The sequence below is a fragment of the Malaclemys terrapin genome, chromosome 8 (genome assembly GCF_027887155.1).
Source record: "Malaclemys terrapin pileata isolate rMalTer1 chromosome 8, rMalTer1.hap1, whole genome shotgun sequence".
Lineage (NCBI taxonomy): Eukaryota > Metazoa > Chordata > Testudines > Emydidae > Malaclemys > Malaclemys terrapin.
In genome coordinates this window covers 35005453-35024153 of record NC_071512.1, presented here as the reverse complement: position 1 = coordinate 35024153, position 18701 = coordinate 35005453, and the positions used below count along the sequence as shown (strand labels likewise).

Below are 18701 nucleotides of genomic sequence, written 5' to 3'. Positions count from 1 at the left end.
GTATGTAACTACCAAAAGGGCTGAGAAGTGATGGTCAACACTCAAACTCTCTAGTCTGTGTTGTAAAACAGAACAACATAAGGAACCTCTCTTACAAAGGAGTTATAAACCTGTTTTTTCAAGGTTTTATGGTTAGTCACAAGCAGGCATGGTATGGCTAAGGGAAATGCAAGGTGTCTCAATATCAACCTTGAGAGATTACCCCAAAAGCCGTGTTTGTCTCCAGGTTTCTTCAATTCTTGACCTCTTTGCTAAGACTAACAAGATTTCCACTTGGTACCAACAGCAATGAAGTCCATACGACTGTCTGGTATGTGGACTGAATACCAATCCATTTTACAACAGACAGCAAATCACAACCGTAATGACTGTCACTATCAACTTGTACTGTATTCAAGTGAGCAAGATATGAAAGATTCTATAAAGGCAGTTTGAGTCCTGTGGCCAAACTGGACTGGAAGTCAGAGACCTGGGCTCTATTCCTGGCTTGCACTACTGACGTGCTGCATGATCTGATGTAGGTAAGTCACCTTTCCATGCCTCTATTTCCCCTATCATACATTTTGTCCATTTAGACTGTAAGCTCTTTGGGATAGGGGTTGCCTCTGTGTGTACACAGCACCCAGCACAACAGGACCATCATATAAATAAAAATAATTCTACCACCTCTCAAAGACATCTAATTTCCTCCTGTAGAATATATTAAAATGGGCAAGTTTCATATCAGTGTAGCTGGATATTACTGTTTTGTAAAGCTGATTGTTAGAATGATAATTTAATACGAACCATTCTGTCTTTCTGCATATGTCGTGGTCCTGGCATGTTTCCATTTCCAGCCCCTTTATATTAGAAATTAAAAATATATAAGCAACACTTAAATGAGTTATGGTTACTGTTGACATTTCATCTTTTTAAAATGCAGTAAGTTAAAGATCACTTGTAATGCCATAACAAAGTTATTTTTCAAATGTTTAATTCAAATTACTGTAAATTTATAAGAAATCAAATCCACACGTAATATTTTACCAGCAAACCTTGAGAATCAAAATCCATGGGTTGTGACTCAAAATTGGGGTCGCCAGAATGTGTCAAAGGCCCAGAGGGCTGGTTCAGCTCCTTGCTCTGGGTGTTGCAACCTGGTGCACAGAGCCACAGTACTATTCAGGTTTGGCCAACCTGCCTCTCTATCATGACTGGGGACTGGCCAGGCCAGGCCAAATTTGATCAAGTGGCACTGCAACCACATGCATCAGGTCACAATGCCATTTGGGCCAAACATGAATGGCACAGCAACCGTGGAAAGCTCCCTGCGCTAGGCATTGTGACGAGCCCAGCGCACTCCACAGGACAGAAATGGGAAGAAAGCAATTGGTTTCACAATCTCTGTTAAGTACCCCCCACCCCCAATGTACCTCCTGCCCAGCAGCCAGGCACACCTCATCTTCCATACCCTGTGTCCCGCTCCCCAGCCCAGCTCTCTCAATGTACCCCTCCCAAACAGCCAGGCGATCCCTTTTGTCATCTCACCTGTCCTGGTCCCCAGATCTTCCCCAATGCATCCCCAGTTCCTTCCCCAAGCCTCCCCATTTTATCCCCAGGGCCCCCAAATCCTCCCATCCTTAGCCCCCCATGGCTCCCTGGGAGCCATGAGGGGGCTATCTCAGCTTGCTGCCTCCCTCAACCCCAATTGCTGGTGGGGAGTTCCCAGGTTTTCACATCTGGCTGGAGCATCTGGAATCTTAGCTCCAAGCCCCCGATAGACCTCTAGCAGGGGAGGAGGCCTACACTGGGTCTGGGGGCATCTTGGGGAGTGTCTGGGTCACAACAGGCCAGCAAGGTTTACAAATAGGTCCCAAAAAGGTTGAGAACTACTGCTTTTAGATATCGATCCAGAGCACACTGCCGCAATGCTGAAGTCACTTAAGTATGCATTGACCCCAATAACCCAAGTGGAATTCAACAGATCTGCTATAGTGAAAAGTCTCCCATATTTATTTATACGTAAATGAGCTGAAACGTTTTATTAAAGGGCAAAAAAAAAGTTAATGTAATGTTATGGTTGAGACTTTAGATGCAAACCTCAGAATTATGACCCTACAGAAACACTGATTCTACCATACTGCATATATTAAGGAATAAATTAAAGCACGTCTGTTAAGTAGTTCGTTAAGGTTCAAAATTTAGGCTTATGAAATTGTTATGAAATTTCAAAGTATGAATGAAAAGAAACTAATGAAAGCATTAGTTCTCTTCAAAACATTTTTCTGCAGTGTTTGCAAGACAGATATGCACTAACATGATGCTAGACTCTAGAGAATGACACCCAGAAAGCAAGATTCTCACATCTACTTTAATGATTCATATTACTTGAAGTGGAAAAGTAAATAGCATAAATGAAAGGTAGGGTTGTTGGGTTTTTTTGTTTTAACAATATATGATTTTAGTAACAAAAGAAAAGTTTAAACTATTTTTGAAGTTCCTGAGTTTACTCTGACAGTGTCAACTTCAAACAAACTCAAAATAAAATGTGTGGCTAAATTAATGCTGCTGTGAAATCCTTCAGTTTCCTTAGCTAAGTTTTGACTCTCACACTGCATAGAGTTACATGTGCCATTTAGGAGAATCCAACATTTCAGATAACCAGGAATTTGAAAAGAGTGCATTGAAAAAGATTTGTTTACTCATGTTACCTCTTGGCCCAATTGGTGGTCCAAGATGAAACGGAGGTGGTGGCGGCCCCAAAATTCCTGGTGCAGGATTTGTAGATTGCTGCAACATAGACCGATCACCCCTAGAAATGGAGGTACAAAACAAAGCATATTAAATCTTTACAAGAAAACTTTTCTAGGGGCTTGGTGAAAAGTTTATGTCCTCATCACAAATACATTTGATACCATACCCTTGAGGGAAAGAAAAATTACAACTAATTCTAGAAACCTCCCAAACTCACAGTAAGCTTTTCTACAAAGTTTGGGGAGTTTACCCAATTCCTATTAGCCAAAGAACTAATCCTGAAGCAAAAGATGGCCACCTTCATCTTTTGGGTCTATCTGCTAAAGAGATCCAGGTACAACACATGCTGAGAAGCTTCTGAAAAGGTGGAGGCTGGTGGGATTTCTAACAAAGGTGTTATTCCTGGACCCTGCCTTGGAACTTCACCTGTATCCACCACCTCTAGTTAGTAGGTGTCTGAAGAACTCAGGAAAAAAATAACCCTCTTTACATTTAAAAGACTTTTTGCAACCATAAGGGCTAGAAAATATATATTTTTTTAAACAAAATCTTAAATCTGTTGACGGTTTAAGGCCCTTCTATGCATCTGGGAAAGCTTCCTCCACACAACTGAAGAGTGGATTATTAAAGACATTCTTTTCTACATATAATGCTTCAACAATAAAGTCCTGTCTTAGGATGTACCAGGGATAGAGAGCAAGTGCTCCATCACACTGGAAAACCAGTACTCTACTTCTTCCAATGGTATGTGTTGTCCATTTATAGCTCTGATATACCACCACACATCTGATGATTTAACAGCTTTACTGGCACTTATATGGGATGAGCTGTATAAATCACTAATGGCTACACTATTAATATTATTACGGCTAAATATAAAATTACCACAGTAATAATAATTAAAATTTACTTCTCCATCTTTATTGTATCAAGTGGTTTACAGTTTAAAGATGAATTACTTGTACTAGTAGTTTAACTAAGAATTAAGTGGAAATTTGTAAAAGTTATTCTATTTTAGCAGCTAATAGCTACAGTATTCATTATTGAAGATTACAAATACAATATGCTATATGCCCCACTGCAATGTGAGCACCCTAAATGCAACATATTTTTATGTCTAGGGAAAAAGTTTAGTGAAAACAAAAAGTCTTAACGCTGCCTGATCAAAAGAGCAACCCTGAAAATCTTCTCACACAGAATCTTTCAGGTATCTGGCATTTGCATTAGAAGTCTGACCATGAAGTTTTAGCAAGTCAGCCTACGCCTTAGAAATAAGTAGTTTGTGCTTCATTAAAAAAAAGTTTGTCCAGCTTCAACCTAATTATTTTGGGACAGTGAAATTTCCAAGGCAGAAATTGAAGACTTTTTCCCATGCTCCACATCTGTGATCATTTGCTGAAGTCATGACCTGACACTGAACCCCAAATTTGAGATTTGGATTCCTAGGTATCAAAGAATTTAACAACCATTTTTATCCCATAGGTTTTATGGCAGGATTACGTCTCCAAATCTGGCAATTTTATAGCTAACATTTCAGTCTTAGTGTAATTTACTTTAAAGGCAGATACTTTCCTAAATGATAGATTTCTTTAGTTCTTTTAGGGAAATGTTTAATTAGATAAATTTTACATGATCACCATGTAAAGCTATTTAATAATTAATTCCTGCAAGTTTTCATTCTGCAATTTATTATTCCCTATTCTCTGCACAAACTCCTCCAGAGAGAACATGAAGGAGTGAAGGAGACAGTAGACATCAAAGCAGATAAAAATCAGGATTTTTATAAATAAAGTCACTTAAAAATCATATTTCAATTTTTTACTTACATGTTTACTTTCTTCCCATTTTAGAGTCTTAAATTGCTAAAATGGCCATTTATATCTAACTTCCTAATCATTAAAAAAATTATGTAAAATCTGAAATTCTACTAAAGTTTCAAGCTTAAAATACTCCTATTTGCTGAAAAAGAAAAGTCTAGAGCAGTGTTTCCCAAACTTGTTCCACCGCTTGTGCAGGGAAAGCCCCTGGTGGGCCGGGGCAGTTTGTTTACCTGCTGTGTCCGCAGGTTCGGCCGATTGCAGCTCCGAGTGGCCGTTCACTGCTCCAGGCCAATGGGAGTTGCTGGAAGCGGCGGCCAGTATGTCCCTCAGCCCGCACTGCTTCCAGCGGCTCTCGTTGGCCTGGAGCAGCGAACCGCGGCCACTGGGAACCACGATCAGCCAAACCTGTGGACACGGCAGGTAAACAAACCACCCCGGCCCGCCAGGGGCTTTCCCTGCACAAGCAGTGGAACAAGTTTGGGAACCACTGGTCTAGAGCCTCATTAACATCCTCAATGTAAACATCAAACTCAATATTGATATGCAAAAACCAATTCTCTATTTGGAATCAGCATCACCTTTCCATACACTGAACTTCCACAAGTCAATGACCTAATCCTGGTCTCACTGAAGTCAATGGCAAAACTCGCACCTATGACACTGGTGCAGGATTTAGTCATGTAGGCTCCCAAGGGGGTGAGATTTAAAACAAAACCTGGCCTGTGTATTAAAAAGTTAACAATAACTTTGTTAATGTATCAAAAGTCTAAATAACTTCTCACTGTTAACACTACAGCAATTTTATGCCATTAATAGAAAAGTTAATAAAAATAAAATTTTAGTCCCAGATTCTAAAAGCAATTAAGATTATATTTAATTATAAGCAAGAGTAGTCCTGTTGAAGTCAGAATTACGGCTTTAATTTTCAATATTTTAGTAGTGTCATTTAGTTCCCTCCTGCTATCACCAGGATTTATAATATAGTTCATTATAAATTTTTATCTAAAGTTGCAATAAGCAGAAAAATGCAGATTCATTTTACAAATCCTCAATCTGATTTAAACAGCTACACTCCAGACAATTTCTCTATTTCCTGGATATAATTACACAAGGAGAGCCAACTCAGTTAAATCAGTGCTGCTTTTCAGCTGGTATAAAGAGCAGTCATCCACATTTCGTTATATGGTGAAATGTCCAGATAGGATAAAACTTAAAAAAAACTCCAAACCCTGCACTCTATCCTATATTGCATGATAGGAAACTGAGCCCCTTTGTTCTGACACACTGAATGATTTTAGTATTTCCAATATTTGACAAAGTTGAAAAAATGCCAACTTTTAATTACAATCATTTCGTTGCATTTTGTACTTCCAATATAAAAGTAACTTGTATTTTGCATTGTTCTTGTTTTACTTACATTCCATGTCCAGAATCATTATCAGGATTCCACTCTGGATATCTTTAAATAAAAAAAGGTCATTTATAAATAAGATATAAAATTAGGATTGCAAAGGACACTATCTACACAAAACTACTGCAAATTCACATTTTTCACAGGAAGCAGGAAAACATGAACACATTGTACAGGAATAATTTGGACAGCATGATTGGCAGCCATTAAACAAATGCAATTTCTAACAGCCATAAGCACTTTAATGCTAATTAGGAGATTAGGTGTTTTTTTTCCCCCCAGACTAGGAAGTATATTATACTTAAATATCAAATATCTAGCAATAATCTGTAGTATTACAACAGGAGAGGTTTGAGTCTACATTATGTAGAACAGACTGAAAGGAGAAACTCTTGGAAGTTCACACTAGAAGCATAACTAGGGAGTATTGCAAGAAGTTACAAACATTGAACACCTGCTAGTTGGCACTGTCTAAACATATGTAAATCGTAAGAGCTTAGTAGAGACTAAATTGCCTTTCTCCAGCAAATTTAATTACTTTTTGGCCCGGAGATGCTTAAGGGGAATGGCTAAAACAAGTTTAATGTATTGGTCTTTTCAGTGCACATCAGGCAAATTATTTAAACCTGCTCTGTAAAATATAGTTAACAGCTCTCTAATTCTACATGCCCTCATGCCACAAGAACGCTTAAGGTATTTCAAACTCATACATTTCAAGAAGAAGCTGACAACGTCGACTGTGGGTTGCTCCATTGATATGGTGGTTCCACTCCTGCAGTAAAGTAAACAGTTACAATTAACAACATAGGGTCAAATATTTTTTTAACAAACCATTCCCTCTGCACAGCTATGTACCTACTCTTCTATGCAGAGGTATTTAACAAATATTTGTGTATAGATACTGAGGTCTGTTTGTAGTGCTTTAAAGATACAACGAATTTTGACCTACCTTAAAACTGTTATAACCTGACAAAGTGTCCGATGGAAAATGTCCTCTGGAATCTATGGGCTTGATTCTGGCTTCAGATATGCAAAGCTCATCATGAGAAAATTGCTAGAGTATGCCTGCAGGGAGCCCAAGATTTTCCTTTCATAGCCTTGAGATTTTTTCCTAACCCCTCTGCTTTACACCTAACAAAGACTAACATACTTAAAAATACTGCATTCAGTTATGGGTAGCACAAAAGCCAGAAGATGAAAAATCGTAAGGAATTCAGAAAAGAGCAACAAAAATCATTAAGGGGTTAGAGGGACTGACACATAAGGAAAGATTAAAAGAACTGAAAGTGCATAGCTCGGCCAGACAACTATGTTAGGGAAAGATAGAAGTGTACAAGTATTTGAATGATACAGACACCAAAGAGAAGGGGGACTTGTTTAGGATTATACAAAGAGGTATAACTAGGAGTAATGGAATTAAGCAAAGTAATATTTAGGTTAAACATCAGAAAAAGTTTAATGAAAAGAACCCCTAGAATGTGGAAAAGACTCCAAAAGCCAAGGGGTAGAATCTTCATTTGCTTGGGTCATTAAAACAGGACTTAGTTGTCTGGTAGATCTGTTAAAAACCGTATTTTCCAAAGCTTTACTTGATAAACTACTAGCCAGAGTCAGATACAAAAGAGGAGTACTGGGGAAGGGCAGGAGGGTCTCACATCCATCAGGTGCAGAGGCAACAACCTGATGATAAACCCAGTACTTCAGTTTACAGGAAGACGGAGGTTTCTGGGATTTCTTTAAGGAGGCTATTCCTAGATCCTATCTAGGGGTTCAATTTTCCCTATCAGCCTCTGGCTAGAAAGTATCTGATAAATTTGAACTAGGACTATGACTACTGAAAGAACTGAATTCCACCCCTCGCCGGTCTTCCCCAGTCTTCCGACCATTAAAGGGAGTTCTCTGCTACTCTATTCTTCCCCCAATGGCCAGTTTTGGTTCTCTTCCCTCATGAAGATGGCCAGTGCCTGGCTCTTGCTCACAACTTTCATAAGCAACTGAAGAATGAAACGGACATGATTTCTGAGTTCCACTCTTGATCATCAGGTTCCAAACAAGTAGCAATGAAACTGACCAGAACTTTATCAATTCCACTCTGCTGCTGTCAAGGAAACCCATGATCAGCAGCGGAAGTATTGGAGCAATTAGTTATAGAACAATTCTATTTTCAAGCTTAAATTCTGCACAAATTGATGGCCTCTCTCTGTTCTCCAGAAAAATCTTACTCAGTATGGGCAAATTTTCCATTTTTAAGATGTTATAACCATCCTCTCCTGGGTAAAGAAGTGAAGTATCTGAGGCTAACTGTAGTGCCTTGCCTCCAAGAACACAGAGTTTTAATGGCCTTGAAGCAAAAGAATAGAATGATAATTCAAGTCTCCCATACAGCATTGTCACTAAGCTATAACTAGGGCCCTGCCAAATTCACAATCATTAAAAATGCGTCACGGACCATAAAATCTGGTCTTTTGTGTGCTTTTACCCTATACTATATAGATTTTACAGGAGAGACCAGCGTTTCTCAAATTGGGGGTCCTGACCCAGAAGGGAGTTGCAGGAGGTCACAAGGTTATTTTGGGGGGGGTTGCAGTGTTGCCACCCTTACTTCTGTGTTGCCTTCAGACCTGGGGGGGAGGGGACTGGAGAGTGGTGACTGTTGGCCGGGTGCCCAGCTCTGAAGGCAGCGCCCCGCCAGCAGCAGTGCAGAAGTAAGGGTGGTAATACCATACCATGCTATCCTTACTTCTGTGTTGCTGCTGGCAGCAGCTCTGCCTTTAGAGCTGGACTCCCAGCCAGCAGCCACCATTCTCCAGCTGCCCTGCTTGGAAGGCAGTGCCACCGCCAGCAGCATCACAGATGGAAGGGTAGCAGAACCGTGACATCCCCTACAATAACCTTGTGACCCCCCCTTCCCCCAACTCCCTTGTGTGTCAGGATCCCTATAATTACAACACTGTGAAATTTCAGATTTAAGTAGCTGAAATCATGAAATTTATTATTTTTAAAATCCTATGACCATGAAATTGACCAAAATGGACAGTGAATTCAGTATGGCTGATTTTTTTTTAAGATATACAAAACGTATCAGAGAGCAGGATGAAATCCTGATCACTCGCTCTGTAAGAGGTTGGTTGGTTGTTCTTAAAAAAAAAAAAACAAAAAAAAAAACAAAACATCACTTTGTGCAGGATTCACAAGATATGAGCTCCCACTGTTGGCTCTGCAATTGTGAACTCGTATATCAAAGATTCTAATGCACAAACATGTGAACAAGAGCCAGTTTATTACACTATAAAGCAAACATTCATTACTTAAAAATAGGAGGCCAAATTTAGGAAAGGAAGATCATTTTAAGCTTTTAAAAGGTGGTGCAAACAGATTTAAGTCATTTAATACAAACAGGCACCCCCTCAACAATAGGAAAATGTCAACTTTAGAGTTTACAATGCACTTTTAATTTGCAAAGTTTCCAAGGCTGGCTCAGCTAGAAGTAAATGTGTATTTGAAGGTTGCTTACAAGTTTATTTTTTAAAAGTGACAAACGAATATCCTCTGTGTACTCTGACTGGGATTTTCACATATAAAGGAGTTGGGCACCCAACTCCATATTGAATTTCAAATTCTGGTTCTTTTGAAAACCCAGCCTATACATATATTTACAATTTAATTTTTCAAGTGAAGTTTTTTTTTTTTAAACTAAGGTGAAGTTAGCTTGCTTAGTTAGTTTTTTGTTTAATAGTTTTACCACATTCTATTAAAAGAGTTCTAGACTCCTTAAAATATTACTCAGGTTGCTTCAGGTTCAAAGTTTCCCGATTCTCAGGGCATATTTATACACAGACATTGATCTAGGTAGGTGTCTGAAATTAAACTCTTAAATAAGTTTTGCTCTATTTTCAAAAGTTTTAAGTACCCTCAGGTCCCACTGAAGTCAACAGCAGCTGAAGGTGCTCATGACTTTAGGGGAAAAAAATCAAGCCAAACTTATTTAGGAGCCTAACTTTAGACATTACTTTTAGAAACCCATGTCTCTTGAATGTTTTACTTTCAAGTTAACCTGCTCATGCTGTTCCCTCTATCACAATGGTTCTGTTTTATTTTAAGGGGAGAGCAGGGAGGTAACATTTGCCTAAATCCTGTTCTGTGATGTAGGGGGTCAAAATTGATAAAGTGCCTAATCAGACAATTTGGGCAGTATTTCTTTTCACAAGTAGATGTTAGAACAAGCTGTCAGTCATTAATGAAGATTTATACACATAAAGTTAAAGGAACAACTAGTAACATATGTAGAAAAGGAGTGCAACTTCTTATATTTGTGAAGTCAAGTTAAGTTTTTCCCTTTGGCAGACTTTGCTAAAACACACAGTCCCTTCTCTATCCTCCTGATACTATTTTATTTTAGAGGAAAGAAGATATTGTAGTAATAAGCTAGAGTTGTTCCAGCTCACAGAAGCATATTCCAATCTGCTTCCCCTAGAATTGGATTCAGATCTTAGTGTTTTACCTGTGACTCAGAAATACCATAACGTAAGGAATATCTAACAAAACTGGAGAAAATATGGTACCTATATCATTGCAGGAAAATACTTTCTTCTTGCAGTGGTGTTATTTCTGGATAAGAAAGCAGACCCCAGGATTTGGATCCTGGCAAAATAGAGGAACCGATTTCCAAAATATTTTATATGATGTATTGGAAGTTTAAGCCTGCATATGGATTATGTTACTAACTTAATCTTAAACGATTTAAAGTGAGCTGGAGAATGTTTGTAAATTTAAAGTGTTTTCAATACACTGTCAAAGGGGGAAAATATTTTTTCACATTCTAAAAAAGCTTCCTTTCACAATTGGCTTCTTTTATGCCAAGTTTCTGTACAAAACAAAGCAAGCAGAACAGAGTAAGTGAAAGTGCTGAAAAGAATCTTTATAACAGGAGATACCATTATAAAGTATCTCAAGATGTTAACATTTAACTTCTGTAACCAAATAAGATATTTTCATATAATATGGGTTTGTTGTTTATTGTTTGTATCAGTTACAAAAATAAACTTCAAATAAAGGAAAAAAATGATTGGAGTTACCTGAAGTAGTAATTCATAAACCTGTATTTGCTTTGTCAAGTTAGTAAATACAACATAACAGCTAAATTCTCAAGTTATATGGACACTTGGGGTTTCTTAATTTGAGTTATTTTACACAAAATATTACTTTAAAATGGTTTCAAGAGTAGGTAATACTTCCAGACGTTACTGTAAAGAAAAAGTTAGTAACAATACCACCAAATTAAATCAATTTTAAGGCAAATGTATGTATTCTTAACTTGAATAATTTTCCCCAAAGCCTTCAAATGAAAAATAATGTAACTGATTTTGACCAGAGGGGCATTAAAAGCCAATTTCAAAATTCAGCTGCCTAGTATATTGAAAATCAGCAAGAATGAATAAAACCAAAAAGCTGAAAGTAAGAGGGCTCTGAAATAATATCTGAGCAAATAAGCCAGTTTGAGTAAATTGTCACCTTGTCAGAGACTTGAACTATAATTATGAATAATTTAAGAGGGAAGTCTGATCAAAAATAAATATACCAGAAGATCCACTCTATTTGCAAGTAAAGTAAAAGAACGCTACCAGGAACACAGCGCAGGATACTGCAGCAGCAGACTGATTTTTTTCTGAGCTTCTAAAGGGACAGATGCAACATGTGACAATAAAAAGTGAGTCTGAAGTGTGCCTAAGAAAGTTGTGAAAAAAGGAGAAAAAATGACGACAAATTTCAGCCATAGTATGAGATAGAGTGTTAAAGTGAAATTAAAAAGGCAAGAATGAGCTAATCTAAAATGTGAATTATACTCCTGCAAATAAGTTCCAGGGCTCTACATTAACTCTTTCCCTTTGGCCATGGACAAGGAAAAAAGCAGTATTGTGCAAGAATGCATCTTAACTACATATATATATCAGCAATCAAGACAGATGTGGAGGAGAGCTGAATCTAGCTTCCTGAATAGCACAATAGATACACTGCAAAAAATAAATAAAAATAAAAACCAACCAAAACCAAAAAAAACACCAAAAAAAACTGCTTAAATGCCAGATGTTTGTGGTTAAGAGAACATGTAGGATGTAAAATATAAATAAGATATCCCAGCAGATGATAACTGTTTGGTCTGAAGTTAAGCAATCTGGGCAAATAGAATATTAATGTAAAGCCCTGGTTTAAAGTGTTCATTAACAATTACTTTGTAAATAAACAAAGTGCCTTTTTCACTCTCAAATTTTCAGATTTTAAAAGTAATTAGGCTATAGAAATAGTCAAAGAAATAGGTAAAAACAGAATAGATACTACAATGTAAAGGAAAATAGAAGCATCTGATGCATAACTCACCTTATTAGAATGAACTGGCATATCACATATAGAGCACAGATGGGGATAACCCTTCGGTAAGAATCCATGGAAGTCTTCAATATTGCTATTTGGAGGAGCACCTCTCTTTTTCTCAAAAAGAGATCTCTCAGGACCAGGACCACGACCCATTCTGTCATACTCACTTTCATATTTATGATAGTTATGCGAAGTCTCACCATAAAAAGAGTCATCCCTACACCTTTCTCCATCTCTTAATCTGTCATCTTCATAATCCATTCTGTCATAATAACCAGATTCTTGAGAACGACTTCCATGGTCATAGTCAACCACTGGGTTGAGACTAGGACCACGATCATCAAAACTATCTCTTCTAAAGTGCCTTTTTTCTTCCCAATCATCCCTAGGTACTCTGTATGGTGGCTCCCGTGTAGATGATCTGCCATCTCTACCATAACTCAATGAAGGACCTTCTTCAGCTCTCCTCCTTTTAAGTTGTAGAAGGATTTGAGGCAAGTTTTCAGGAGTAATCTTGTCCTCGGGATAGCGACTCAGTTCATCTAAGTCTCTAGCAGACAGACCAAAGCTGGCCAAAATATTAGTGGCCTGGTCTGCATCTCCACGGTGTTGAGAAGACAAAGGGAGTGGACCTCTACTTCCAATGTTAAAAATAGACTGTAAATTATGGGAAGAGGTACTAGCAGAAGACAGTGCACTATGAGATCCTTGTTGGTTCAATGAAGAACTCATTCCAAGATTCATTAAGCTAGCAAGGCGTGCAGTACCCTGGTTCATCCTTCCAAGAGATGCTGGCATACTTAAAGACTGGGTAGCAGCAGCAAGAAGGCCTATTCCTGCAGACAGGTCACGCCCATGACCTTGTGAATCCCTACTTAGAGATGACTGCTGGAATGACTTGGACATTGTAGAACTATAGCTTGTCTACTTTATGGATCAAAATTTTAAAGATGGCTGAAAAGAAAGCTCACACTAGAAAGGTAAACTTCACTTCAAAATCGTAACGCCAAGAAAAAAGGATCAATAATGACTGTAGATCTTCTTCAAGCTGAGAAACACCAGACAATTCTGTAGAAAAACAAGCAGTTTTAGTCATAAATCCCTTTAAACAGATGCAGTTTTAAACTTATGCATCATGTTGATCTAAAAAACATTTAAGATCTCAATCTTACAAGGCTTTTATTACATAGCTTAAACAGATTTGAGATGTACTCAGAACCTACATATATTACTTGATAAAAATACAGTAGTTTTTCCTCCTAATACAAACTAGTCTTCTCCTACAAAAAATGAGTCATACTGAAGATAAGTGAATTTCAGAAGCTTTAGATGTTAGAAAGCATCTCAAGTTTACTAGCACACAAGCCTTGATCTTTAATGGTTTTGTATACACCCTACATTACTATGCTAAGTTCCAGAAGACCACAAAAAACACAAAGCCATGGAAACCAAGATGAATTTGGTATATACACATTTAGAAATGAAAACTATACCACTATAGAAAAGGACGAAAGGGAAGTTATAAGTAACTGAAGTCTGGGCAACAAGTGTCTACTATAAGATCTAGTAAATAAGACCAAACATAATATTCAACCTTTATGCAGTCAAATCAAATTACTGAAGTGAAGACAGATGTGAACAAGAAAAATAAGTTTAATTTGGTAGAAAGTAAATAAGACCTCTTGCTCAAATTGCAGTTATATGGTTAATACCACATATGAAATGAATCTATTCACTGTACCACAGCCATAACACATCAGCCTGTGCTATCAGATCTCAAGCTAAGTAAGGCCAGGTTTGGTCAGTACTTGGATGGGAGACGTCCAAGGAAAACCCTATTGCTGCAGGAAGAGGCACTGGTAAAAAATCACAAGATGGTGCTATTCTTCCCGCCCCCAATCCCCATCAGTTCTGAACCAACACACTGTTAGGAAACACTGATGATACTGCTGTCTTTTGGATGTGACTTAAAATTGAGATCATGACCACGATGGTTGTTAAAGGTCCCTCAGCATTTTTCACAAGAGATGAATATTATCTGGAATTTACCTAGGATACCAGAATAGAGTAATATATTCTTCCTAATTACATTTCTTCTGCAGTTTCAATTGGATATGGTATTCTTCACTTCCTACACTGTTTTGTAGGGTTTCTGTACACTTTTTGACAGCTGTTTTATTCCAATGCAGAGATGCTGTATTTCAAAGGGATTTCATTTTTGTGGAGAGGTGAGGTAGTGTATTTTCCCTCATATTTATACCTCTACAGACTGGTGGCATGCGCAGTCTAAGCAGTCCAATTCCCCATATGAATGCCCTTCTCTGGTAGCAAAAGATGACTGCATTTGGGTCCTGGAAAGAATACACTCTTTGAATTCCTGCAGGGCCACTCAGCCCCCCTGCATGGCCACTCACCCATAAAAATATAATGGCCTTGCAACAGAGAATAGAATATAAATCATACAGCCCCAAATCATGCACCCTTCTGTCAGAGGAGGGACATTTTGGGGTGAGAAGGGAATAAAAGCAGGGGTCTTCCTCTAAAGAGATGAATAGTAGAGAAGCTCTATGGCACACACCAGGGACTTAGCCTTGCAGAGTTTCACGTTCCCAATACTAGGCAAATTCAAAAGTACAAACAGGGGTTTACGAGTGTGTGATCCTCACAACTGCATACTGAATTTAAATCCATTTTTCAGTGGTGACTAAAGTAAAATATTTTTTCACCAATATTTTTAAGTCTAAAGCATTTTGGTATCCTCTGGGGTGAAAGATACTATATATATGTCATACGTATCGATGCTTTACCAAAAATTTATGACTTATATCAGAGATGTAATGAATCCTATAATAGATATGAATAATACACAAAGCCAACAGAAAGGACTACTGTCAATGCATCCAATGTTATGAGTATAATTTTGCTTTACCTATAGTTAAAAAAAATCTGCAGCCTTTTGCAGTCAATTGACATAAGTTTCATTGTATAAATTTCAGGTGGGATCTAGAAGATTAAGCAGCATGGAAAAAACTTATTTAGAAAGAGCAAATGATGTGAAGAGGTAGAAGGATATTCCAGACATCAGTAGCTGCACAATAAATTACTCAGTGGCAAGGATGTAGGGAGGGACAGAGAAGGCAGGTGTCTAGGAGAGATGGTGAGATCCAAGACCCAAGCTGAACATGTTCCAGGAGTCTCTTTATAAAAAAGGGACATTTTTGGACTGTATTGTAAAATGAAGAGCCAATTAAATGTTAAAGTATCAGAGAAATATGTTCAGACTTGCTCATATTCAAGATAAAGTTGGTAGCAGCATTCTCTAATAGTTCACACTACCTTCAAAGTACTTCACAAACTACTTTACAAAGTAAAATTTACTTCATTTTATATACATCTACATTAACTGAAATCCTTAAAGTACAGTTCAAGTATACATTTGTAGCATGGGACAGAATTTGTTTTTTTAATAGTGCCGTTCTTAAGGTCTATCAAGGAACTTTGCAAAACAGTGAGTTAGAAACTGGTAACAAAGGTTGAGCAATACAGCCATATGCCCAGCAATAGCTTGATGCACATAGCTTTGGACATCAGAACCTGCTTAAACTAGCAGTTGAACAGGACACCAAAGTTATCTACAGTACTATTCAAAAAGCAGTATTTCCCTCAAAAGCAGATCCACCACTAATCTTCCTGCCATACTTCTTGATTGTTAGTTCACTATCATAGCTTTGGTCAGAATACCATTGAACAAAATCAAGATTGTTTGAGTAGTAGCACCTCATACAGAGTTCTGCCACAGAGAGAAACTGAGTTTCACTCTGTAGCCTGGTTCTACATATGAATTGTTTCTGCAGAGTGTTACTGCAAGGATGCTGCAGATCTGCAAAGAGGAAAAGAGAAAGCCAGAAAAACAGAAATGAAGACTACAAACACAGAAAAGACATAGCAGTGAGAGAAACTCAGGAGAGGATGAAGGAAGACAATTATGTGCGAAACCACTGCTGACAGAATTGTGGGTCTTTTAGTAGTTTGTGTACTATACTATAAATCTGTTTATCCTTGTTAACTGTCCAGAAGTAGAATATAGAGGGAAATTATGTGTCTGGGTGGATGTCTCTAAATATTTCCTTATATCATTGGCATCTGATGATTGCCACCAGTCTTTTGTTTGTAAATTAAGATCAAAAGTAGGAAGGGGACAGAAAGAAAGAAATAAGAGCCACTAATTTCATAGCCAAAGGATGTTTAATTTCCACATGGTCAAGTTTAACATCTCATTCAAAAGACAGCATTTCTAACATTGCAGGCCCTTGAAGGACTACAGTACAGTGTCTATACCAGGTATTGACAAGTCCTGATGAACCTGTACTCCAAGATCTTCTGACTTCAAAGTGAGTGTGCCATCAACTGAGCCACACTAACAAGATGACCATGACTGATCAAAGCAGTGGAAGGAATTGAGGTTTGATTTAGCTCAGTTCAGAGTGTAGTGCTATGAAAGTGCTGTTCCCAGTATAGTTAAAATTGTAACAGATGTGTTTTGGAATCTAAATTTATAATTATAAAGATTTATAGTCAGAAAATGGATATCAAACAGAGTTTATAGTAAAACCTATTTCAACGTTATATCATTTTTAAAGTCGAAGTGATACTAACTACAGATAAACATGAACAATGTCAAACAATCTTTAGAAACAAGTTGTGCACGAAAGTTCTCCAAAATAAATCTAATTAAAGGTTGACAAAATGCAAAAAAGAAAAATTGGAACCATACTGAATGTGTAGCTGCCATATACACAGGCATTATTAATGCTGATTTTCAAACAGTACTGGGTTTTTGTTCTATTTTAATATAGAAACAGTATTCATACTCTGTTTCTAAACATTTAGAAGTCTGACAGCTATATTGTGCCATCCATTTCAGTGGAAATTCCCCAAGAAAATCAATAAGTTCTACTTTAGCAAATGGATAGCACTACATAAGTCTAAGTTCTAAGGATACATTAATCTTCAGCCATACAAACCTTATCAGCATCTTTAAAGGTATACTTAGGTTGAAAGTATTTTTAAAAAAATTAATTTCCTTACCTGTGTAAATACCCCGGGTTATTAAAATAAAGTTTTAAAAATCTAAATGACATTTCATAGTTCGTGCTGTTTTACTCTTTGTATTTCTCAGTTTGGACAATGAAAATCAAGCAATTTCACTTTTGTTTCTAGTCAGTTTCACTTTCTGGTTTTCCTGCAGCAGTATAGTACCGTAAACACTTGTAGGAAAGCGGTTAAATAAAAATACCAATACTGAAATAAAAATATGAAAACATGTTTAACAACATTTTAGGGGTTTTAAAAAAATTTCACCTAAATTATCTGACAAATGCTTCCTTTAAAGAGATACTAACAAGAGTTAAAGCCAAAACTGTAACCTAGCTTAATGTTTTCATATTTGACATGTTTCAGAGTAGCAGCCGTGTTAGTCTGTATCCGCAAAAAGAACAGGAGTACTTGTGGCACCTTAGAGACTAACAAATTTATTAGAGCATAAGCTTTCGTGGACTACAGCCCACTTCTTCGGATGCATACAGAGTGGAATAAATATTGAGGAGATATATATACACACACACATACAGAGAGCATAAACAGGTGGGAGTTGTCTTACCAACTCTGAGAGGCCAATTAATTAAGAGGGGGAAAAAAACTTCACTTCAAAAGTTTTTTTCCCCCTCTTAATTAATTGGCCTCTCAGAGTTGGTAAGACAACTCCCACCTGTTTATGCTCTCTGTATGTGTGTGTGTATATATATCTCCTCAATATTTATTCCACTCTGTATGCATCCGAAGAAGTGGGCTGTAGTCCACGAAAGCTTATGCTCTAATAAATTTGTTAGTCTCTAAGGTGCCACAAGTACTCCTGTTCTTTTATATTTGACATGCTAATTCAAAGTCTAATATGTTAAACTACGTGTAAATTTTCTCCTTAAAAATTAGAGCTACTAAATACACACACAACTTCCATTAAGGAATATTATAACCCTAAGTCTTTAAGAATTGATATACATGTTATGGCACAAATGTTTATGTAATCTACATATGTCACCAAAAACCATTTAATAAAGGTTTAAATTTACAAAAGGGTATAAAGCCTCTGAAGTTCGTTTGCACTCTTGAAAATAATTCTTAATAAGTTTAATAAAAACCCTAGTCTCTAGTTGAGACTCTGTACCAAATTTCAGACAGCAATAAAACACAAACATGAGCACATAAAAAAAGATTGTAATGAAAGTGTTGACTAATTTGACTCTAATAGTACTAATATGCAACACCAAAATAAACTGACACTAAGTACTGTACACGTTTTGAAAATT

General features: G+C 37.3%; 1 protein-coding gene across 2 annotated transcripts in view; it reads right to left on the bottom strand.

The window, feature by feature from the left end:
• The window catches only part of MATR3 (matrin 3), a 46984-nt gene that overhangs the window by 18714 nt on the left and 9569 nt on the right, over positions 1–18701 (bottom strand). For both annotated transcript variants that reach the window (XM_054036577.1, XM_054036579.1), the window contains exons 2-6: positions 12340–13404; positions 6675–6736; positions 5971–6012; positions 2691–2791; positions 787–839 (exon numbers count right to left, since the gene is read on the bottom strand). In XM_054036577.1, coding sequence (XP_053892552.1) covers positions 787–839; positions 2691–2791; positions 5971–6012; positions 6675–6736; positions 12340–13242 — 1161 coding nt within the window. In that variant the 5' untranslated portion in view covers positions 13243–13404. The remainder of the gene's footprint in view (positions 1–786; positions 840–2690; positions 2792–5970; positions 6013–6674; positions 6737–12339; positions 13405–18701) is intronic.